Source organism: Agelaius tricolor, unplaced genomic scaffold, assembly GCF_023055355.1.
Source record: "Agelaius tricolor isolate 1412-34295 unplaced genomic scaffold, bAgeTri1.0.p SCAF_23, whole genome shotgun sequence".
In the NCBI taxonomy this organism is placed as follows: Eukaryota; Metazoa; Chordata; class Aves; order Passeriformes; family Icteridae; genus Agelaius; species Agelaius tricolor.
Window position 1 is genome coordinate 7844116 of NW_027269283.1, and position 23714 is coordinate 7867829.

Sequence of the window (23714 nt, forward strand, 5' to 3'; positions counted from 1 at the left end):
GCAAGACTTCAACAGAGATTTTTGTGATGCATTTAAGGTACATTCAAACATATAGATAAGTCCAAGTGACTTTGTCTCAGTCTCACCCCTGATTTGCAATATTGCCCGTGGGCAGACACTAATATTTGTATTTGTACTACATGTTTGTACAGCACCGAGGACAGCAGAGCCCTGTTCTCCTGGGCAGGTTCATCACCCCAGTAATTATTGACAGCAAAGATACGTGCCCAAGCCAGAAATATCTCAGTCTAATTACACTGGAGTGATTTTGAAAAGCAGTTGGACGAGATTAAAGAGACAGCTTTTGTTAATTAAGAACTGTTTGGGCTTCCGGTGCTATAAAGATCCCAGCTGGCCCCATATGCACCTCTGGCTGCAGCTGGGCTCTCCATCTCCCCCTTTATTTCTCCTGCAAAAGTTTTCCTCCCTGCAGCCTGTTTGCTGGAGAGCAGGCATTCTCTCCTCCTCCTCCTCCTCCTCCTCCTCCTCCTCCTCCTAAGCAGGAGGCGGGCAGGACTGACTACATTAAATATACAAACACGCTGTGCTCGCTCTCTGCTCCAGAGGCATCATCGGTGGCCCGTCAGCAGCAGAACCCGAGCAAAGGCTGCCCCAAGGGCTGGGGGAAGGCTGAAAGCAGCAGCAGCAAACAAACCGGCAGCCAAGCCCCCTGAATGAAAGGGGAGAGGAGCAGAGGAGAGCCCAGGCAGGCTGGGCAGCCCGGGCTCTCCCAGGAGCTCTCTGCATCCCTGGCACAGCGCTGCGAGTGAACGAGAGCAGCGTCCCAGCAAAGAGCATCCATCCTTCGAGGAGCAAGAGCTGGAGATCACTCAGAAGAGAGAAGGGAAAAAAACCAACAGAAACAAAGCACCAGCTGCTATCCCTTCCCAGAGGGAGAGAGAGCGAAAGGAGTTTAGGGGAATGAACCTGGAGGACCCAGAGGCTCAGAGCGGAGAAGTTGCCCTGACGGGAGGCTCTGCACACTGAAGCTCTGCTCCACCATGGGATTTCTCGTGCCTAAGAGAAACCTCCTCCTGCTGCTGTGTGCCAGCATTTTCCCCGGTAAGTTTGAGAAAGCTCTTCTCCCCTTGCTCTGCTCTTTAGCTCTTTGCTCCCTCATCCCTCTCAAAAACACGCTGCAGAGAGCTGCCGCTGTTCAACAGGGAGTTTCCCTGACTCCTCCACCTTCTGCCCCACCATTTCTGGTCCCCTGAGCACCAGCCTCTGCTGGGCAGTGCTTTGCCTTTAGTCTCTGCTCCTTTTGTCTGGTTTGATGGAGAAAGGGTTAAAGCCACGCTGGGAAGGGGACAGGAGGGAGAATCCAGACGGGGGCTCAGCATCCTGCTTCTTGCCTGGGCTTTTCTTCCCTGGGTAAAGTGTGTTAATGTGTCTCGGGGCTACAGCTCCGGCTGGGGAGAGCACAGCCAGCGCTCAGCTAATGCTTCCCTTTGTATAATCCAGGGCAGCTGCAGACTAAGTAGAAGCCATATTCCAGGAGGGACGTGGGGACAGCCCCCGGCTCCCTCTCCCCTCTGTCTGGTACAGCAGCTCCTCCAGCAGCCCCTGGATGAAACGTGGCTTTAATTTTTAACAACTACCAGGCACCTCTGACAGCTCCTGGAGCCTACGTGCGGGGTCAGGGCTGCTCCTTGCAGCCTCCAACTTTTAAAGTTATGCCTGAGAAAAACTGGGATCTTGTTATCCAACTTGTGCTGTCCACCATCCTCTTCCTTCTCCCATTGTTTTTGGGAAATGTCCACTAAGCATGTTAAAGAGCTGAATTTCAGTCTGCCTTTTTTTTCTAATAGATGTAACGCCAGTTTTTTATGCGTAAATCTGATCCAAAATCCCTATTTCCCAGCAGGAGGCCGCTTTTTCCTTTTTGGCTTGCCCTTCTAGCATCCCTCTTCCCTGCTTGCAGACTCCAGTGCTAGAAACTTGCCACAAAGTGGCCATAAAAATTAGACCAGATTCAGGGAAGAATGGCTCATGAAGTGTTTTCTAGATGGTATTACCAGTGTTCCCACTTTATTCAGACCAACCCTGCTTTGGATTAGTGGGTGAATAGAGTGAGGAATACCTGGCAATGTCAGGGGAGACAAATCACCCAAGCAGCATCACCCTCCCATGTGTCCCCAAGCTGTGGCTTGCTGGAGTTTCCCTCTGGAGAAGACTCCGTGGACCTGCAGGTGTTTTCATTCCTTCCCCACAGCCTTTGGCCACGTGGAGACCCGAGCCCATGCAGAGGAGAGGCTCCTGAAGAAACTCTTCTCTGGTTATAACAAGTGGTCCCGTCCCGTGGCCAACATCTCGGACGTGGTCCTGGTGCGCTTCGGCCTCTCCATCGCGCAGCTCATCGATGTCGTAAGTGCAGCCTCTTTGTGCAACCAAGGTCAAAATTAGCCAGGCTGGGCCCAGGGAGAGGCTCCTGGTGTGGGCTCCTGTGTGGGCTTTACTGGCTGACCCAGGGGTGGGTTGGGAAGGCTCTGCCCTCAGCAGAGAATAGCGATCATGCAGACGGAGCTGGTGGAACACGGGGGGACTCATGTGAGTAGCTGGGAATCAAAGTGGATCCTCTACTCTTCATTTACTACAGGCAAAATCCCAAATTCCCTATCAAAACCCATGGGACTGATCACAGCAGGGCAGTGGAGCTGTTGGCATAAATGCCAGAGAATTCTGGCAAAATAATAAATCAAATAACTAATTTGGAATTTGAGCCATGATCATTAACACTAATTTACACAAGCTAATAGGGACAGTGCTTTGCACGCCTTGGGAAGAGAGATTGCCTGAAGAGGTTTCTGCAAATGAAAGTTTTGAGGGGTTTAGCTAATCTTGCAGATATTAACAAGAAAATTCTGAGTGTTTGCTCTGGTAGAAGTCACACATGCAAACTGAATATGCCCTGTACAAAACAGAGTGGTCTGCACGCAGACTGATGTGCACTGTAACAGTATTTATGGGATTATCTGGCACAGTGTGTTGGGGTCAAGTGCTGGACAAAGGAGGTCCCTGCAGGGCTGCAGATGCCAGACACACTCACAGGCTTTAGAGCTTGTGCAGATCTTCCTCCTGCATTTTTCTCCTTCCTGTCCCTACTTGCATGTGGCACTTACCAGGACAGTGTCTGTGCAGCTGCACACTCTTTGAGCAGGTATTGGGCTGGCTTTCATAGAAGGGTTGAGGTTGGAAGGGACCTTTAAAGGCCATCTTGTCCAAGCCCCTGTTTTTCAGAAGAGGGGAGTCCCTGTCATTTTTTACTGCAGTCATGTGGCAGAATGAAAGGGATGATAATGCCCCAGCCCTGGAAATGTTCAAGGCCAGGCTGGATGAGGCTTTGATCAGCCTGGTTTAATGGAAGGTGTTAGAGAGGGTTGGAACTGGATGAGCTTTGAAGCCTCTACCAATACAAACCATCTTGTGATTCCTGTGACAATGGAGAGAATAATGCAACCTAAAGACATTACTGGTGTGGGGCAATCCTAACAGATGACTCTCCACACAGTTTTATATTTTGAAATCAGATTTTTGAGATGAAAAGGAAACAGCTGAGATGGTTCAGGGGTGGGGAATCAAAGACACCAGTTGCTGGAGAGTCTCATCTCCTGGTGCAGAAGCCATCCACTTCCAGCTTTGCAGCACAACCATGGTCTTCCATTCCCCTCCTCACTCTCACATCAGCCTGAGGCTTCCAGGGCTGTTTGCAGTTGCTAATGTTGAAGTTGCATGGTTCTCATCTGAATAATTGATAAGACTAAAGATAAGACATTAGTGACTGTGGAGGCATGAGAGAGATTTCCATTATGCAGCTGCTGAATCGTGGAAGAGGGGGGATCGATACACCTGCTCCACAGAGCTTTCCCAGTTTACTTAAGAAAAATTAATCTCCTTAAAACCATGTCAGTGGTTAGGAGTGCAGCTTGCAGGCAGAGCTGTGCTGGGACCTGTGGGCATGGCTGAGGAGAGCTCTCACCCCTGCTGCCCCAGTCTGTGGCTGGGGACACTCCTGCCACCACTGTGGCTCTTCAGCTCCTCTCCCCCTTCCTGACAGTGACAGTTTTGGTGCAGACCCTGCTGCAGTTGTTAGACACGACAAGGAGTCTGAAAGGGAAATCAGAGCTGTATTCAAACCCCAGCTCCTGCTGACAAAAGCTGGGGGCAGGGGAACAGAAATCAATGGGGAACTCTACATTCCTGCATGCTCTTACCTCACCCTGGACTGCTGAGGGTTTTCTGGGACCAGGAATAAGGGGGTAGAGGTGAAATACGTGTCCAGGAGCAGCCACCCAGAGACACACTTGGATTCCTGTCCCTGTGTGTCTGCAGGAGCTGTGCTCCCCTTGAGAGAAGGGACCAGGCAGTGCAACACCCCCATGGCTGTGGAGTCACTGCTGCCCTCTGGGCTGGCTCCATGGGGAGCATCCAGCTGAGAAGGAACTTTGCCATTATCACATTGCAAACCCCTCTCAGATAATCCCCTGGGACTGGAGCTGTGCTTCACTGGGGTCAGGAGGATGGTGTGGTGATGGGCAGCAACTTCCACCAAGGGTGGGTGGTTCCAGAGAGAATTCCAGGAAAAGGCAGCACCTGCTATATCAGGATGCCCAGTGCTGGGGTTGTGGTGGAGACTCTCAGGTGCTTGAATTGCAAAATGGTAGAAGAAGCAGGTTCTCAAGGATTGGTCCAGGTCTTGGCATTCTTCATCTCCATCTCCCATCAGCACCCAAAGAAGCAGCTGGATTTTTTCTCTCCCTCTGTTTCTCACTGGAGTTTTTTTGTATTCCTCCTCTGTCCACATGCTTCTGGTCCCTAACCCCAGGGCAGAGAATCTCTGCTCAGGTGGCACATCTGGTGCCACAACAGCATTGAGGAGGCTCAGGGAAGAGGAGGCAGAGCTCCCCCTAAACCTCCTGGGTTTTAGTGTTCACAATCAATCCTGAACTGCCACAAGAGCAAGGTTAATGATGAGCAGTTTGCTGTCAGCTGAGCTCTGCCAACTCAGCTGGGTTTGGTGCCAACCAAGGCAAGAGATAAAAAACCCCACAAATAAACCCTGAGCTCTGGTGGGACACTTCAGGCAGACCAGCACTAGGCTCTGCCCCACGTAATAATTCATCTGAGTCACTTTGAGAGGGCACAAAAGGCAAGCAGCAAACAGTAATTAACTCTACTGCAGTGCTGCCAGCATTATAAATGCCTGACATTATTTAAATATGTATATACAGTCCTACTTTTCCATGCTATTTGTGCATAGAAAGTCTACCCACTGATGGAAATGCGCCAGGCTGCCCAAGAAATCCTTGTCAGTAGAGCAGCTGGGGTTGGTTCAGAAAACCCAATCCATAGTGCCACAAGCTCCTCTAGTTGGTAGAAGAAGAAATGCTGCTGAGCTTCTTGTTCCCAGAACTGTGCCCATGGGTAATGTTGCACAAGAGAACACCCTTGCAGATGAAGCTGAGCACTGGAATCCAGCACATGTGTGTGAGTCAGGGTTTATATACCCATCACTCCCCTCCTTCAGTGCTCAGGTCAAAGGCAGGCTGGGGAGCTTTTTCCTCTACCTGCTATCATCATCCCAGGCTGAATCCATCAGCACTGAGCAAAATCCCAATAAATTCCAGTCCATCTGCTCACAGGATTGCTTAGGTGCAGGCTCAGCTGTTCAGTGGCATCAGACAGCTGTGCCCTGTCCCATGTCAAATGACAGAAACATCTGCTTTTTATTTCCAAGACAGAACTTACATTTATTGCAGAGGTGATTTGTAATTACGTAAATGAAATACAATTAAGGGATATTAAGAGGGTTCTTTGGGCCTCTTAATCTGCTCCTGTAACCAATATCTGATCTTGCATTTCAGGATGAGAAAAATCAAATGATGACCACGAATGTGTGGGTGAAGCAGGTGGGTGCCCCCAAAAATGTGTTTTTCCATATTTCTTTTCAGTTTTTCTGCTGAACTCTCCCAGCTTTGTAACCACCTCATTTTTGGCAGGAGTGGCATGACTACAAGCTGCGCTGGGACCCCCAGGAGTATGAAAATGTCACCTCCATCCGAATCCCCTCGGAGCTCATCTGGAGACCAGACATTGTCCTTTACAACAAGTGAGTGTGAGCACCGTGACCAGAGGGCAAACCCATCCTTGCAAAGTTTCCCTGCTCATGAGGTTAAAATGTTTCCTGCAATAATTCCACTTTATTTCGTTCTCTGCGGTCGGGGTGCATGTAGATTCTATAACATGCCTTAAATGACAGGACTGACATTGATCACAGGGGCTTTGCTCTCCTGATGATCCTTCCTCTGGGCAGCCAGCTTTGTTGGGGGATGCCAGGTATTGTTTTCTCTTCACATGTCAGATGCACAATTAAGCTGGATTTGAGCTTTCAGTCCTCTTCAATTTCATTTCACCCAGGAGCTCTCCCCTAATTCATCACCATCAACTGGAAAAGCCAATTACTGATGATGGGCTTAAATAAGGAAAATATGCTGAAACATGTCAGGCTTGTGCATCTACAAACAGGAGCTTCAGGTCAGCTAAATACCATTCTGGAATGATTTCTAAATAGGTACTTGTTCCTTATTGCAGGTACTTGTAATCTGTTCTTTGTAAGGACACTTCCTAGGGAGCAGCTTGTGGTTTTCTTTCTTTCCTTTGGAGCCTGTTGATATTCTTAGAGATGCTGCCCAAGTGCCAAGGCTGTTTTCTCCCTGGAGCCTCCACCACAGCTCCCCAGCCTCCCAGGATGTCAGATATCCCAGTCCCCCAGCCCAGCACAGGCCCCAGAGAAAACACTTGCTGCAGGCATCAAAGAAAAGCATCTTTGCATGTGGCTGACACTCAGAGAAAACTCTCACAGCAGCAGCCAGGCTTGGTTTTAATAAACAGTTGCCTGGTTCTAGCTTGATATGATTTTGCTTCTGTTTGAAAACCAAAATAAATGGCTGAAGCTGGAATCTGCCCAGGGGACTGTGAGCTTTGGAGACTTCAGGGGCTGTTATCCTTCCCATTAGCTCATTCTGGATCCTCAGTGGAGTGGAGTGATTGCAGACCTCTCGGAAATCACTGCATCCTCACTGTGCACCTTTCAGAGATTAGCCCAATGGAAATGATTCATTCAGAGGCACTTGGACCTTCCTGCCCTCCAGGGACACACTCTGAACATGAATAGTGCATCAAAAGTGCCTCACTTGGCAGCCAAGAAAGATGTTCACAGCTTCCACTGGAAGGAAAAAATAATGTCCTTGTCATTCTTGTTTAATTCATGACAATGGCAAGGAATATTATTTTTGGAGCTTCTGGTGGTTGTTGTGGTGGACTATGGTGCCAAAGGAAATTACATGGCACCTTTGTGCATCAAACCATCCTTTTGTTGGAGCTACCAGAACAGAAGAAGCTGACATGTCACCTCTGCTTCCTCTCCCTTGGCTCAACAGGGCTGATGAGGATGGAAATAAGGAATCACAGAGTGACAGAATGGTTTGGGATGAAAAAGAACGTAAACATTATCTCATCCCAGTGGCAGGGACACTTTCCACTAGACTGGGATGCTCAAAGCCCTGCTCAACCTTGCCTTGGGCACTTCCAGAGATGAGGAACACTCCAGGAGACCTTGGTATCCTTTAGGTCTCTGGACATTTTGTGGTTTCATGCTGAAGACATCCCCCAGATGTCCAGAACACCCAACCCTTGAGCTGGGATGCCTTTGGCTCCTGTCCCTCACACACTCTGCCCTGTTGTTGTAGTTCACTGCTGCTGTCACTTGAGTCTCTACAGGGACTCCAGGTCTGATCTCCTGGCCACAGCAGCTACTCCAGAATGTCCTTCTCTTCCTCTTCTGGCCTGTGAGAGTCTTTCAGTCCTGCCGACCTTGCTGCTCTGACTTGCAGTAACAAATCTGACTGACCTGGGACCTGCTGACACAGGGAGATCTCGTGCCCAGCTCCCCAAATCCAGGCTGCTTCCCTCCTTTGATCCATTAATAATCATGCATTTGTCTGTTGGTTGTCATGAGTCTATCATGCATTTTTAATTGGTTACTTTATCCATGAATTAAACATGGATGTAGCTTAGGCACCAGACATGAGTGGGTTTCCAGTAATTCCATGTGTGTTCACTGCTGCATTTCCCTTTGTTCTTATGCAGAATGTTTTCTGCCCTGAAATGTTCTTCTTTCTTCCACCCAGCTTCCTACCAAACACATCTGGAGCTGCAGTCAATATCTGCATCAGGCTTCAGATATTTTAGGGATTGCAGGGCAAATGCAAGGCAAAACCTGCAGAGTGAGGGGACACCAAGGTGAGGCTCTTTTGCACAGCATTTCACCAATTGCATTCCCAGCCAGGGCTTCTCCTGCTGGGCATCTCAGCTGGAAATGACAGTGATTAGCCATGGTGATGCTAACAAGGAGTCCATCTCATATTTTACCCAAATACGTGTAGAGTTTAGAGGGAGTATAACATAGCTAGAAATGATTCTGGGTCTCTGAGAGGAAGAGAATGTGGAAAGAAACCTTGGTGGAAGAGATCAAGAGGCCACACTGACCTTTTGCTGTCTTCAGGCTGTTTAGTGAGAGCTGATTATTGCTTAAAATATTATTGAAATATGATATTTCTCTTTGGGATGTTCTCCTTTAGGAAAGATTATACAAATACCCCTCCTGTTTTCATCTTGGGCTATATATTGCAGAAATGGTAAAATTTCAATTGATTTCAGATTTACATCTTTAAGGAAACCTAACCCTTTGTTGTGAGGTTACTCTCATATCTTGGCTCATTATTGTAAAAAACATTCCATTTGCTCACTCTAGAGACCCAAATTAAATCAGTAAATTCAGCTGGTTTGGCCTAGAGACTAAATGTAGTTGTCAACATTCATAAGGAATCTGAAAAGAAATTAATATCCTACAGGGAAATTAATGTGCTGTTGAATTTTCAGGCATGATGAGATAAGTTCCAAGACTCTGCAAATAGTTTCTACTGGATGTGACATAACATATGTACAACAGAGGAATATGAGTTCCTCATAGTGAAGTGACAAAGCCTCCTCTTTGCCAAAAAACCAGGTTGTTCCTTATCTGAGGTTGTAAAGGCTCTTCAGGCTCCACCAAATCATTTCTAAATGAATTATCTAATCCTCTGCATTGATTTGTTTTTCCATTCATGAATGGCTTTGAAGCACATTTTAGTTTTTCTTTGTATATTTGAAGTAAAAAACATTAATTGTATTTTTTTCTCTAATGAAGGAATAAGCTCTTGGGGGTTGCATTTTTTGTTTGTGGTGGGGTTTTTTGGTTGGTTTTTTTTTTGCTTCTCCACCACTGTGTTGAGTCCCTTGTTCAGCATAGGACCTCCAGAGGATAAACCCCTGAAAGCACAGAGAAAGCCCTGAAAGTCCAGCTGCTAAAGGCTGCCCAGGGCAACCCAAGCCCGTGTCCTTGAGCCTAATGCTGGTTTTCAGCTGGATAGTCATGGTATTATCACAGCATTTGTCTTCTCCAGCCTGGTGGTTGTAAAACCTGGGAAGAAGCTACTGGGAATATTGAGAATTCAGAAGTTTCTCTTTTCTTGGTATTTTCTGGGATTAACTGTTCCAGAAAGTAATCCCTGCCTTAGACTCCACAGTTACCGAAAAAAAAGAAAGAAAAAAGACAAGATCAGATGTGAAGGAAAATCAAATACAAATTTCTGTAATTAAGGGTAGGAAATATCTTGAGGAATTCATCCAGAGATAAAATGGACACAAAGGGATTACTGGATGGGGTAAGAAGATCATCTGTCAGGCAGCTTTTGAAAATCATGGAAATGCAAAGAGTTTTTTTTGAAAAGTACTGTAGCAGCTTGTTCTTGTGAGCTACACTGTGATGTTTGCAACCAGTTAGATTTATGGAGTAACACTGGTTTTATGACTCATCCCAAAGCTCTTTGGAGGAGAAATACCAAAAGATGCCCCAGTGTAACCTTTAAAATTGGAAACATACTTGACATTTTTCTTTATGTGCATTGGCACAGATCTCATCATTCTGCACCAGCTATATTTATAATAGGCCAAAAAAAAAAAAATCACTAATTCACCCTCCAGTTCTCCTGATTCTTCTGGCAGGTTCAGTGATTGTTTTTCTGGAGAGGGACATCTTCAGATGCTTTGAGGTTTGCTGCCAAGCTCTACCCAGCAATGCAGGAGCTGATGGAAGGAAATATTCAGGAGGGATCCCTCTCTGGGCTGCTGCTCTGTTCACACCCAAGGGCTGCTCCTGCCATTCTAAGGACAGAGCAGGAGCTCTGCCTTCAAAGTGCTGGCAAGGATCCTTGGCAAGGGGGGGAATTGGAGCAAAATGCACCAACCCAGCAGAGTCAGAGCCTCCTGAGCCCCCTGTGCTCGTTCCGCTGGTGTGGCACAGCCTTTGCTGAGAACGGTGCCTGCTTTGCTGAGCAACAATTAAACCATCCTTAGGTACTGCTGGTTCCTAAACACTAAACCCAGCAAAAGCTGGGAGGTGACTGAAGGAAGTCCCATCAATGCACAAACATCTCCCCTGGGTACCCAGGAAGTTTTGTACCCAAGTTGCCAAGATCCTGGGGCTATTTAAAACCCAGCTAGGTAAAAACACATGTCCTCTTGTAGCTGACCTGCTTTGAGCAGGGAGTTTTGGGCAGGAAACAGTTCCAGAGGTGCCTTCCAAGCAGTGCATTTGAGTTATTTGGTAGCACAAATCAGTAGACATTCTCCAGTAAATATTTTCTGGTTTCCCTTTGAAGAGAATTTCAATCTGAACATTCCAGAAGCATCTCTGTAATGTGTACCAAAAGGGTGCAGGCTCCTAATGCCACAATTTTTCTTTATTACTGCTCTTTGATGAAAAATGCCTAAAGTGAGGACATTCTACTATATCCATATGTGTGTATAGATAATTTTCAGGCTTTTAAAGGTCTGTTTGGATTTAAGTTGCGTCACCAGAAATTAAAATAAATGTGTGCCTGATTTAGATGCACTCTGAAAACACTTAATTTTGTGAGATGGTGTATCTCCCAACTGCAGGAAAATAGAAAATGTCAAAAGAAAATAGAAGTTCTCTGTCAGCAGAGCTTTTTAGTTGAATATGGCTGGTAGATGTCAGTAAAGCAATGCCATCCTTAAACCCTTATAAAGTTAGGAGATTTAGTAGAGCAGCCTTTCTTCTCAAAATGAGAAATCAAAGGCTGAAGCACACAGCAGCTTTTTTTTTTTTTTTTGGAAAAAAATAAGTAATTGTCTTCTCACTTTCATGGTGTGCACTGCTGTGTTTGACATAAAAATATAAGAGCTCCAGTTCTTTATTACTGACATATTTTTAAAACTGTCAGGTCAGAGTAACCATGAGAGCCTGATGATCTGAATTCTGCAGTTCTTGTGATGTTTACCTTGCACTCACGCCTTCTTCCAGCTGGATTTTCATGACAACTGTCACAACAGAGTGATCTCCACTAAGTGGGATGGGAACGTGCCACTGCTCCAGAGGAATGTCTGCACATTTTCTCTGTCCCACTTCATCAGGTCTCCCACCTTCCTGTCTAAGGCAATATGCACGTGGTGCACTCAGGGCTGTAGGAACAGCAATGGGTTTTCCCACAGCAAAGCTGTCCAAAAGAACACAGGGTTTCCCCAGTCTCCCAACTGCAGGCTGTGTTTGCAGTTGGTTGTCTCACCTTCATCCCTTGGAGAGTGGGGAGAGACTTTGGAAGGCACTCAACAGCCAGGTGACCTCGTTTGCTCCCTCTCTCGTGTGGAGAGGAGCAGAATCAGAGTCTCACACAGGAGGGGAGAGAGAATCTCTGCAGGCTGCCCTGCATGGGCAGGGTGCCAGCAGGCACAGCTTCCCATCCACTAAACATATGCTTGAAGGTCCACATATGCTTGTGGGTGGAAATCTTGGGGAAGGAGGCAGAAATGTATGGATGCATGAAGGGTGAGACAAGTGGGAATGCTGCCTTTGCATGATGTGGCTGGCTGGGATATATCCTGTGTACACAGCATGGCTGATTTACCCTGCTTACAAATTCCTCTGCACTGAACTGCAATGAGAAATCCAAACACACTCAGTAAAGTCAGGAGTTCCTTCATAGTCCTATGGGCTGGTGAGGCAGGAGCATCCCAGGGTGTTTTGTGGCTCCTCAGAGTCAATAACTGACTAAATCCAAGGAGATGTTCTGCAGCTGGGTTCACTCCTGCTGTGGCACTGCAGGCAAAATCCAGCCTGGAAGGCAGTGCCAGTGTTACTTGTAAAAATGTGAGCCAAAGAGGGCCCAGCATGAAGCTGGGTTTGTTAGGTGAGCAATTAAAAAATAAAAAAAAAAATGCTCCTCATTAAAAAGCAGATAATTTAGAGAAACAAGTGACACACAAGATCTGCAGCGTTGCAATGGTTCCATCTGCGCTTGCAGAAGAGGAGTGTGGTGATCACACAGAAACTGCAAAACTGCCAGGGAAGGCATTTCTGGGAATGAAACACAGTTACATGAGTTATTATCATTCCTGGATGCCATTTTAGCAAGAGTTTAGCATGGTTTTTTCTAAGAGTTTTCCAAAGAAAAATTACACACCTGTGTAAGTGTTTCCAGCCACTTACACACTGTTCTACCTAAGAAGGGAAACACTCATAGTGGAAGCTCATAATCTCTTTTCTTTAATAAGATCCAATTAAAAATATTGCTCCGTTAATGAGGTATTTAATCATGCCTCAGAGATATCATTAAATGCAGAATTGGATTCCATATTCCTATTGAGATTTAAAAAGAAAACCACCAAGAACAGCAAGCACTGGACTGTCACTTGCTGTGCATGTTTCATGTCTCAATCTGGCTTTACTGTGCTCCTGGCAAAACCCAGGAGAAAAAAAAAAAAAAAAAAAGGTGATTTTTATCCAAATCACATATTCTGGAGTGTAAATTAGATTCAAGAAAGAAGAGGTAAGCTGGATGGATTGTACAATGGCCCAGGTTGTTTGCTTCAGTGTAGATCACCATGCTGATTTTGTCTTAATCTCTTTGTGAGAGTTTTTTATGTAGTTTTCACTTTTTTATTTCAAAGTGTTTTAAATCTTTAGAAAAAATGCAGTTTAGAAGCCAAAAGGCACTATGTCCTTTTGTGTTCTTTTGGTTTTCCCAAAATGTGCCCCAAAGAACACAAAGAACAAGGAAGAGTTTAGTAAAACCTGGTTCTCCACCACACAAGAATTCTGAGTTTATTTTTCCATTAATTCAAACAACCTAGAAAATTGTCTCAAGGACATCTGTGCTGTGTTCCTGAGGACTGGGGACATTTCCATCTCTGCCCAGAAACTGTGTTAGCCAAGGCAGCTCAGCAAGTGCCAGATCTGCCACTATTTCCCAATACAACACCAGTGCCATTTTTAGGAACTTTCACAGGGCAAGTGGAAATATGTGATGTGAGTTGTGAGGCCCTGGCGCAGGCTGCCCAGAGAAGCTGTAGCTGTCTCAGCCCTGGAATTGTTCCTGGCCAGATTGGGTGGGGATTGGTGCAATCTGCTCTAGTGGAAGGGGGAAAAAAAAGAAACTTCCATGGCAGGGAGTTGAAATCACATTGTCTTTAAGGTCCTTTCCAACTCAAACCATTCCATGATCCTATGAAACTATCAAAAAGTCCTTTAAAAAAAAAAATCAATTATCAGGCTGATAAATGAATGGTCTCCTAAAGAAATTAATTCAGAAAGTTCCTGTGCCTTGTGCAGCTCGAGGAGCCCTGCTGGATCACCCGTGTGTTGATGATCTGGCTGCTGGCGGGGAGGAGGAGAGGTGTGTCCCCTGTCCCTGTGTGGCTGCTGTCAGGGCACATCTGGGCACTGAAGCAGCAGAGCAGGGCCCAGGGATTTTGGCAACTGCAGGCTGGGCTGGCTCCAGCCAGAAGCACTGGGCAGGAGCAGAGAGCTTTCTATCTGTATCAGCCTGAATAATTCATCTCAAGTTTTTAGCAGAAGCTCTCTTCCCCTGAACAGCCTGTCCTTTGTCTGGCAGTGCTGCTGTTTGTAACTCTGGTTCTTCCTCCAAAAGTCTGGAAAATGCAATTTATTCATGCAATTTATCCAATACAAACTCCTGAGCTGTTATCTGTTTATCTGATAACCCCCAGTCGAGGGTTTCTGTGAGAAGACACCACAAAATTCAATTCTCTTCCTGACTGGGAAATCAAAAGATTAATGTTCATTATTCCTACTAATAGGATGTTCTTGCTGTTTTTCACATAAAAGACTGGGTGATGACCCAATACTCTCATTTTTAGCAACTTTTGCAAATAATTCTGCCCAGCCCACAGCTACACTATCTGATAGCACTTCCTCCCACATCTAAAACAAACTCAACTCATTCCAGAGCACATCTGGGACACCTCTGGGGAAAACCTGGGTATAATCACACCAAAGAACTGACTTGTCTTGGGGAAAGGCTGACATGTGCATGAATTCCAGGGCTTGTGTAAGCCAAGAGCCCAAAATCCACTGGACCAGAGTAGATGGATCCAGTGTTTGGACATGATGTGCTTCTTGCATCTCTCAGGTCATTTGGAAGCCAGGCACTAAATATCCTATTTCCTTACCAGAGTTGACATGTCCTAGAGAAGTCTGAGCCATTATTTGTCTTCCATCTGTCCCCAGTGCTGATGGTGACTTTGCAGTCACCCACCTGACCAAGGCTCACCTCTTCTACGACGGGAGAATTAAATGGATGCCCCCTGCTATCTATAAAAGCTCCTGCAGCATCGATGTCACCTTCTTCCCCTTTGACCAGCAAAACTGCACGATGAAGTTTGGCTCCTGGACCTACGACAAAGCCAAGATAGACTTGGTGAGCATGCACAGCCATGTAGACCAGCTGGACTACTGGGAGAGTGGGGAATGGGTCATCATCAACGCTGTGGGCAACTACAACAGCAAGAAATACGAGTGCTGCACAGAGATCTACCCTGATATAACTTATTCCTTCATTATCCGGAGGCTGCCGCTGTTCTACACCATCAACCTGATCATCCCCTGCCTGCTGATCTCCTGCCTGACCGTCCTGGTCTTTTACCTGCCCTCTGAGTGTGGAGAGAAGATCACCCTGTGCATCTCCGTGCTGCTGTCCCTCACTGTGTTCCTGCTGCTCATCACGGAGATCATCCCCTCCACCTCCTTGGTCATCCCTCTGATTGGGGAGTACCTCCTCTTCACCATGATATTCGTCACCTTGTCCATCATCATCACTGTCTTCGTGCTCAACGTGCACCACCGCTCCCCCCGCACCCACACCATGCCAGACTGGGTGAGGAGGGTCTTCCTCGACGTGGTCCCACGGATCCTTTTCATGAAACGTCCCTCCACAGTGAAGGACAATTGCAAGAAGCTCATCGAGTCCATGCACAAAATCACCAACGCGCCGAGGCTTTGGTCCGAGATGGACGTGGAACCCAACTTCACTACCTCATCCTCCCCCAGCCCCCAGAGCAACGAGCCATCCCCCACCTCCTCCTTCTGTGCCCACCTCGAGGAGCCAGCCAAGCCTCAGCCCATCTGCAAGTCCCCCTCTGGGCAGTACTCTGTGCTGCACCCAGAGCCCGTACAGGTGACCTGCTCCTCTCCACAGCCCTCCTGCCACCCCCTGAGCGACAGCCAGGCCACCTCTGTCCTGAAAGGCAGGTCACTGAGTGTGCAGCAGATGTACAGCCCCAGCAAGGCAGAGGAGGGGACAATCCGCTGCAGGTCCCGGAGCATCCAGTACTGCTACCTGCAGGAGGACTCCTCCCAGACCAACGGCCACTCCAGCGGCTCTCCAGCATCCCAGCGCTGCCACCTCAACAGGGAGCAGCCCCAGCACAAGCCCCCTCAGTGCAAGTGCAAGTGCAAAAAGGGTGACATGGCCGGCACAGCAGCCCAGGGGAGCAAGAGCCACGGCTCCAAAGAGCAGCACCTGGTGCTGATGTCCCCAGCCCTGAAGCTGGCAGTGGAGGGGGTTCACTACATCGCAGACCACCTGCGGGCGGAGGACGCCGATTTCTCGGTGAGTGTCCCAACGGAGCCTGCTCTCCTTCAGAGGGTCAGAAATGAGCTGCTAAGGGAGCCACAGCAAGCCTTGAGCTGTGCAGGGTGTGTGCGTGTTGAGGCAGGTTCAGTCATGCCTCTGGTGTGGGTTTTGGCCACTGTAGGCACAGCTGGAGGTGTCCTTGGGGTCTTGGGATGATGGCCAAGGGGGCAGCACAGACAGGTCATGCTCAGGGCTGCTCTAGAACAATGGATTCTCCAGCAGAAAATAGGAATAAATTGTTGTTAAGCAGCAAAGAAGCAGTTAGGTTTGTGAGAGAACCAAAATGCAGCCATCTCACAGGAACAGAGACTTATTTCTTATTTAAGCCTCTGACAAATGGGGAAATCACACTCTCTGCTTTTTATTAACCACTGACTGTTACTGTGGAGCCCAGGAAACAAAATTGCCCAAGCAGGCTGTGGGGAGCTGTAGTAGTGTGGGGATTCTGCAGGGTCTGTTCAGCTCTCCTCATGTATCATGATGTGATTCTTTATTAGTGGACTTCCACTGGAGCAGTTGGGTCTGTGCAGGGATGTGGGGGAACAAATTTCCTGCTTATTCTGTGGGGGTAAATATGGCTACAAATAAAGGGAGTAGAGGCTGAAAGGATTTCTTTTCATGGAGACACTGATGCACATAACAAATGCCACATCCTTTCACAGCTCTTGTAGCTCTTTCCTGCAGGACTATTGTGACTGTGGTCACAAGGGTTTTCAGGATGAAGAAGAGACGAGAATGTTGACTCCATGATCAGAAGGCTTGATTTATTATTTTATGATATATGTTATATTAGACTATACTAAAAAGCAAAAGAAAGGAAAAGGTTTCTTCAGCAGCTAGCTAAGCTAAGAATAGAAAAAGAATGAATAACAAAGATCTGTGTCTCAGACAGAGAGCAAGAGCCAGCTCTGCCATGAGTGGTCAAGAAATCCAAACACCCACAGGAGACCAATCACGGGTCCACCTGTTGCATTCCACAGCAGCAGATAACCATTGTTTACTTTGGTTGCTGAAAACTGCAGCTTCTCACAAGGAAAAATCCTAAGAAAGGATTTTTCATGAAAGATGTCTGCGACAGACTATGGATATTGTGTGCCAGTAATTATGGCCATAATGAAAGGTGGCACAAGACAACCTGATGTTAGTTATCTTCCTAAAGAAAAGTCTTATCTACCTTTTCCTGAGCAGATCCATATGCAAAAGGGGCTTTTTAGCTTTGTCCACAGTTTACATTTCTTAAGATTTAGAATCAGTGCAAGTCATAGTGTGTTTATACAAGACTTCCTGAGCATAGACAGTGTCTTTTATTTGCATTTTTCACAGCAGTGAGCAGCAGCAAGAAAAGCCTAAATACTGCTGTCCATTTCTATACTCTTTGGTATCATAGTTAAGGGCCTCTTTTCTTCAATGGATTTTGCTTCACAGCATCCCTCTGAGGAAGGAACTGTTAATTCCTTACATTGAGGAGTTACAGCTGAAACACAAACTTTCTGTTCAAGGTCACAGAACAAATCTGTGGCAGAGATGGGCTGTGAATCCTCATCTTCATTAGTTGCCAGTCCAAAACTCCTTGCCAGGGTAAAGCACTTCAGAAGCACATTAGGAGTGCAGGAATTAAAGTCTGCTCTCTCCCTCTGGCAATAATCACAAGTAAACCCTTGGATGTCAGTTGAGTTTAGCTCAATTTTTTCCCCATGGTGCAAATGAAAAAATATTACACCAATAATACTTCCCATTTCAAATGATTCTCCCTGCTGAGCTGGTTGGTGTTAACAAGAATGGACTCAATATTTTCGGTTCCTTCTTCTTAATTTTTTTTAATGAAGCAGTCTTCAAAAGCCACAAATTTTCTTCTGATACCTTCTACTGCTCTTCCCTCTTGAAATTAAGTGATCATCCTGAGGAGAAAGCTATTTACAGTGCTAAACATCAAAAGCAGAAGAAAAGGAGCAGCTTTGAGCCTTTGATCTCTGACCCAAGCTCCTGCCAGCCCAGGCTGTGAGGAAATGCACCAGGAAAATATCCAGCAATGAGCTGTGGGCAGCTCTGAGGGCTCCCCTGGGGACTCGGGGTGACCTTTCTCCACTGTTCCACAGCAGCTGTGGTTGGCACAGAAGGCAGAGTTTGAGTTTTCAGATAGAGGGGGATAATGCTGACTCCATTGTGGGGCTGCACTATTTTCCCTCTCTGGACCCAAGTAACATAAAGTAGGAAAGCACAATTTTTTTTCTCCCAGTGGAAATGAAAAAGAAGAAGGAAAACGATCTTCTGGAACTGAAATATACTGTGAGGAGCAGAACGGATCTAATAAAATGAGAATTTATTGGGGGGGAAAAATCAGTACTCAGAAATTTGCTTTCATCTTAAAATCAAATTGTGGCATTTCTTCATGGAAGTCTTCAATAAATCTATCAGCAGGCACCTCTGATGCAGCTGCTGAGACACATCTTGCTGTCTTGTGGGCAATATTTCCAGAGACATTCACCTTCCCAGAAGGAGAACAGGGCTTCTTTTAAGTTCCTGTCTTTTTTTTTAATTTTTTTTTCTCTAAAGCTCCATTGCCACAGGGGCAGTGCTTCTAAATTAAAAGTAAATAGCTCATTTAATTAAGTGCTCCAGCGAAGAGAAAATGGGAAATGCAAGAGGCAGTTGTTTGTTACAGAAAGATATCTGCAAACAATACAGGCACAATGGGGCACTGGGGAAAACACATGGTGGAATTGTCCCAGCAGAAGATGGAAATGCCATTAGAAATTAATTACAGACTGAAAGGCAAAACAAGTTCCATGTCACACATCAGCCAAAATAACCAGACAGCACCAGCACCATCTGGGAAGTCGTTCTGTCCATGTGTGCATCTCCAGAATGCTCTGATATGAAGATATTTAAAAATAAAATGGGAAGGAATAAAGCTGAGGGGGAGGAAACAGGATAATCTCACAGGGTTATTTTTAACAAAGCACAATAAAACCGCCTGGGACTGCTCTAATCTGTGTTGCAGACTCTGGGTCCTGGGGATCAGATGTCACCAAGGCCCCTCAATCCTCCACTCAAATCCTGAGGCTCAGGCCCACAAGGAGCTGCACCAGGGCAGAGCTGCAGATTCCCACTTTCCAGGAGTTTAGAGTGGGGGAGTCAGCTGGGTCTTGCCCTGATCGTTTCCCAAAAATAATTTTGAGTGAGCTTCTTAAAAACTAATCAGAATAGAGGTCAGGAGTTGTGATGGCAGATGTTGGCAGCTGCATGGATGTCAGAGGGATGTCTGCAGATCAGACTCCACGTGGGCTGCTGGACCACGAGGAGATGCTACAGTGGTGGCAGAATACAAAATAAAAAATCCAAATCATTTTCTCTCCCTCATTCTCTTTTTTTTGTTATTATTATCTCCCCTTAATTTCCAATTTCACCCTCTGTGCTCTCAGTCTGAAGCTGGATATTGATTTTATAAACATCTGATGCAGTCCCAGCCATCATTTTCAAAATGGGCTCAGTATTTCTGCATACAGCATTACACTAGGAAGCAAATTCCTGTCCAAGTTGTTCTTCCCCCACTTTCCTCTTCTTTACTCAGAGAGAAACTCATCAAGTTTCTTTTCTTTCTGTGATCTAGCACTTATTTTTACTAGCATAAATATTCAGAGAAAGTTGTTACACCAGAGTGAGGCATTATTTACTCAATCCAGCTTTCCAGCTGAACATCAGATGGGAAATTTCAGATTTGCTTTACACACTGGTTACATCATACGACATTAATCCCATAAAAACAATCATCCAGAGCTTGCTTAGATGCCTTTCTCATGGGGTATTTTAAGCATCAGAGGCTCCAACTCTCAGCAAGTGATGAATAGGTCAGGAAATAAGTGCAGCAAAAGGGAGTTATCCAGTGAGCTCTTATCACACAACTGTAGAATCACAGAATGGTTTGGGTGGGAAGGGATCTTAAAGCTCATCTCATTCCACCTGCCATGTGGCTGCCCCATCCAACCTGCCCTTGAACTTTCCAGGGATGGGGCAGCCACAGCTTCTCTGAACAGCTGTGCCAGGGCCTCAGCACCCCCACAGTAAAGGATTTCTCCCTAATTTCTGATCTAAAATACTACATTTCAGTTTAAAGCCATTCCCCCTTGTCCTGTCACTACATGATTTTATAAATTTGAATAAATTATAGTTCACAACCCAAGGAAATTATAGAATCTTGGGATGAGAGAATTCCTTTTGGTTTCAAGGGTCAATATTTTTTTTACTCACTCTAATTACAGATGGTTATGCAGAGGGCTGTAAAATCATAAGATAAGATTTTTCCAAGAAGGTGACAAAGTGCAGGGTGAACCTGGTTGTTTTCTCTGCCTATTCAGTAGGAAAGGCTGGCTTAACTCAATGCTGCTTTTAAAAGGAATAAACCTATCCATTGAATGAAAACATTGAACCCATTCTTACGCTTTTCACAACATTTAGGTATTCCTGAAATTGAAAATGCTTTGTTCAGAGAAAATATAATATGGTCTCCAGTGCATTCCTCATTTCCCAGCTCACAAAACTGCTCACTGAGCCAAGGAGCTCAGCAACACCACTGTACCTGTGGAAACATCCTCTGCTGCAAATGCCATTGCACTGATAGCTGGGTTGCTTCCTTTACCAAAATGCATTTTTCAGCTTTGCTGTCCCCTTCTCCTTTCACCACTCACAGTCCCTGGGGAGGTTTGAGTGGGCTCCTGCTGAGATGTTTTCCCCAAAGAACAAGGCAGTGTGCCAAATTTCTGCCCTAGGGTCTATTAATCAGCAAGTGGGAAATTGTAGGAAATCATAATGGGTACAGTCATATCAAACAGAGCTTTACCATCTGATCAGGCCTCTTCCTGGGAAAGAAATTACTAACAGCAATGTAATAAAAGAGGTTTTCATATATATATATATGGGTTCTTAATGAAGCAGTCATTTACCATTTCTGCCTCATTGTACTAGAACTCCCCAGTGAGGAATTGCTGGAAAATCCTCCCACAGCAAGGCAAAAATGGGGAAAAAGGAAGGTGAGGGTACTTTTATTGGCTGGTTCATTTTCACTGCTTATTCACCCAAAGCTGTAAATCCCTTCACAGAAAGAGTTTGGCTTTGTTAATCTGTAAGCAAATCTTTTTATGAGCACGGGGAAACGAGTCATTTCTTACCCCCCACCACCCCAGCCTGAATCACAGCCTCATTTACACACCAGTTACAGCTGCTGCTGATGGAAAACGGGAGAGTGAGCATGTAGATGACCTTAATTATACACAGGGGTGTGTTATCCATGGGATTTGTGACTTCACATGCACACCCCTGCAGTCTGGGGATCCCTCAGGTGATTGATGAATAAAGCTTTGCCGTTTTATAGCTCCACTAAGTGTGAGCAAGACCTCCACCTCCAATCTCAGCAATGACATGAAAATATCCTGCTTTGGAGTAAAGCTCTAAGAGTTTTCATAAATTTTAATCTCCAGTAAGTGTTAATAATTGGCCTCTCCCCTCTGTGTTCCAGGTGAAGGAAGACTGGAAGTACGTTGCAATGGTCATCGACAGGATCTTCCTCTGGATGTTCATCATTGTGTGCTTGCTGGGAACTGTTGGGCTCTTTCTCCCACCATGGCTGGCAGGAATGATCTAAATATAGCACCAAAGGGAAGAAATTATTGTCCCACTGTCCCACTGTATGGATTTTAGTTCACCTGGAAGGAGAGAACAGAGAAATGGAGGCAGCCCTTTGAATAATTCACTGCGTGTCCTCACTTGAGCTGCTCCCGAGCTCCTGGGGAATCCTTGCCGAGGTCACATTGTTTTGCCAAGCCATTTTCATCTCCTCCATCTAATTTAGGGGAAAAGTTCTTATCAAAGTCTGTACATAGCATGGTGGCATTCATTGACATATACTCAGCAGTGTAAGAACACGAGCTTGTCCCTAAAGCAGCACAGAAAGGGGCTCTGCGTCCACAAACCAGCCCCTGGCAATAGCTCCAGTCACCCTCAGCAGTCTCACTGTGCCCTGCCCAGTGACTTTGCCCTGTCAGGCTGAAGTCTTTCAGGACTGTGTCCCTGTATGAGTCATTTTATAAATAAAGTTCCAAATTTGGGATACCTGTGCAGGATGTGGTCTGTGTTCAGCTGGTAAAGGCAGAGAGTCTGGAAAGGCTGAAATGGCTGCTCGGGACCAACAGTGATCATTAGCACAGCAGATGCAGATTTTATAGAGATTTTACTTTGGCCAGTGCCCTCCTGAGACTGTGGAGACTTGGGGTGAATGAGAATCAGGCAAATGGAGGGAGGATTTAGGGTAAAGATTGGGACCTCCTTGGTAACTCTTTAGGGTACTTTCAGAGGAAATCTCCTGGATCCAAGTTATGGCTTCTGCAAAACAGCAGAGGGTCACCCTGAGCTGTAAAACCCTTGGTGTAGGTGGGGAAGATACCTAAGGCATGGGGAAGCCAGAACAGAAATCCAGGATGATGTCAGGATAAGAAAGAAATGTGCCAGGGCCACCTAGGGCAGGTTATTTAGGTGCCAGAGAGAGAGAGAGACTCCATGACCTCCCAGGGGAGCCTCAGTGCTCTGCCACCCCCAATGTAAAGCAGTTTTTCCTCATGTTGAGGTGAAACTTTTGTGTTTCAGTCTGCCCAGCTCCGTTTGGTCTGGCTCACTGTTCCCACCCTCAATGCTGGGTGCCAGCTGGGAACAGCCCAGAGCCCAGCGTCTCCCTGCTTCCTTCAGAGCTCTCAGAGGCAGAAGGGCTCATGAACATTTTACCAGTGTGTGCAGGCAGAGGCAGACATGGTCTAAAAATCCTCTAAAAGCTGCCTCAGGACCTGCTGTGAGAGCACAACTCAAAGACCAGGCTGGCAGCTCTGGGATCTGGGCTCTGCCCAGCACCTCCTCCACACCCACAGCTGGGATCAGCACTCATGAGACTCTCTGGGCACTGGGAAGTTTACCCTGCCCTGAATTTAGGGAATTACACACCAGGAGAGGCAGGCAGGTGCCTGGGAAGCAGCACAGAGGGTCCTGCAGGAGCCAGAGCCAGGGGAGGGCCCAGGGGGGACATGTGTCACCCTGTGTGGGGGCCTGGCACATGAGGCTCGTTGCTGCCACACGGCTCAGTGAGCAGCACAGAGCTGCTCAGAGCTGTGACAGCAATGCTGGAACACAAACAGTGGGGTTTAGAGACTTCTTTGAAATACAAGTTACTGCACTCAGCCAGAACAGCACGGGTTAAAAATCAATGCAGGGATCAGCCTGTGAGGCCTCATCTAAGAAACTACAAGTGACCTCCGTGTTCACAGGTTCAGCCAAGTGCTGAAATCTGTTTGGCTCCCCAAGAAAGCAGAGCAGCCGTGGTTTGGGCCAGCTCCACAAAGAGCTGTGCTGGCACTGCACGGGGTGGGAGGCAGGGAGGGAGGCCGAGGGAGCTGAGCTGCCGCTTGTTTTCAGAATGAAGAGAGACCCAGCCTTTGGAGATGCTAATTTATCCCTTTTCACAGTCAGTGAGTTTGCTTATGGCAATGAAAGGAAAACAAACAGTCGAACATCTTCAAGGTCTAGTGCATAAATGTACCAGCACAGCTGCGGTGTGTGTGCAGGGCTGTGACACAGCAGGGCTGTGACACAGCAGGGCTGCCCCTCGCTCTCACAGCCCCACGGGGC

At 46.6% G+C, this 23714-nt stretch overlaps 1 protein-coding gene across 1 annotated transcript; it reads left to right on the forward strand.

The window, feature by feature from the left end:
• The first annotated feature begins 411 nt into the window (after positions 1-411).
• Positions 412-22152, forward strand: CHRNA4 (cholinergic receptor nicotinic alpha 4 subunit). The gene is made up of 6 exons (XM_071446773.1): positions 412-1062; positions 2213-2364; positions 5862-5906; positions 5997-6106; positions 14645-16025; positions 21562-22152. Exons 1-6 carry the CDS (start codon positions 1002-1004, stop codon positions 21685-21687), a joined length of 1875 nt encoding a protein of 624 aa, XP_071302874.1. The 5' UTR covers positions 412-1001; the 3' UTR covers positions 21688-22152.
• The last annotated feature ends 1562 nt before the right edge of the window (positions 22153-23714 follow it).

Excerpts from the sequence above, each read along its gene's own strand:
- CHRNA4 (XM_071446773.1), top strand. The coding sequence starts at position 1,002 with ATGGGATTTCTCGTGCCTAAGAGAAACCTCCTCCTGCTGCTGTGTGCC. Across the intron at positions 2,365-5,861 it reads TCGCGCAGCTCATCGATGTC|GATGAGAAAAATCAAATGAT; the intron begins GTAAGTGCAGCC and ends CTTGCATTTCAG. Across the intron at positions 5,907-5,996 it reads CGAATGTGTGGGTGAAGCAG|GAGTGGCATGACTACAAGCT; the intron begins GTGGGTGCCCCC and ends CATTTTTGGCAG.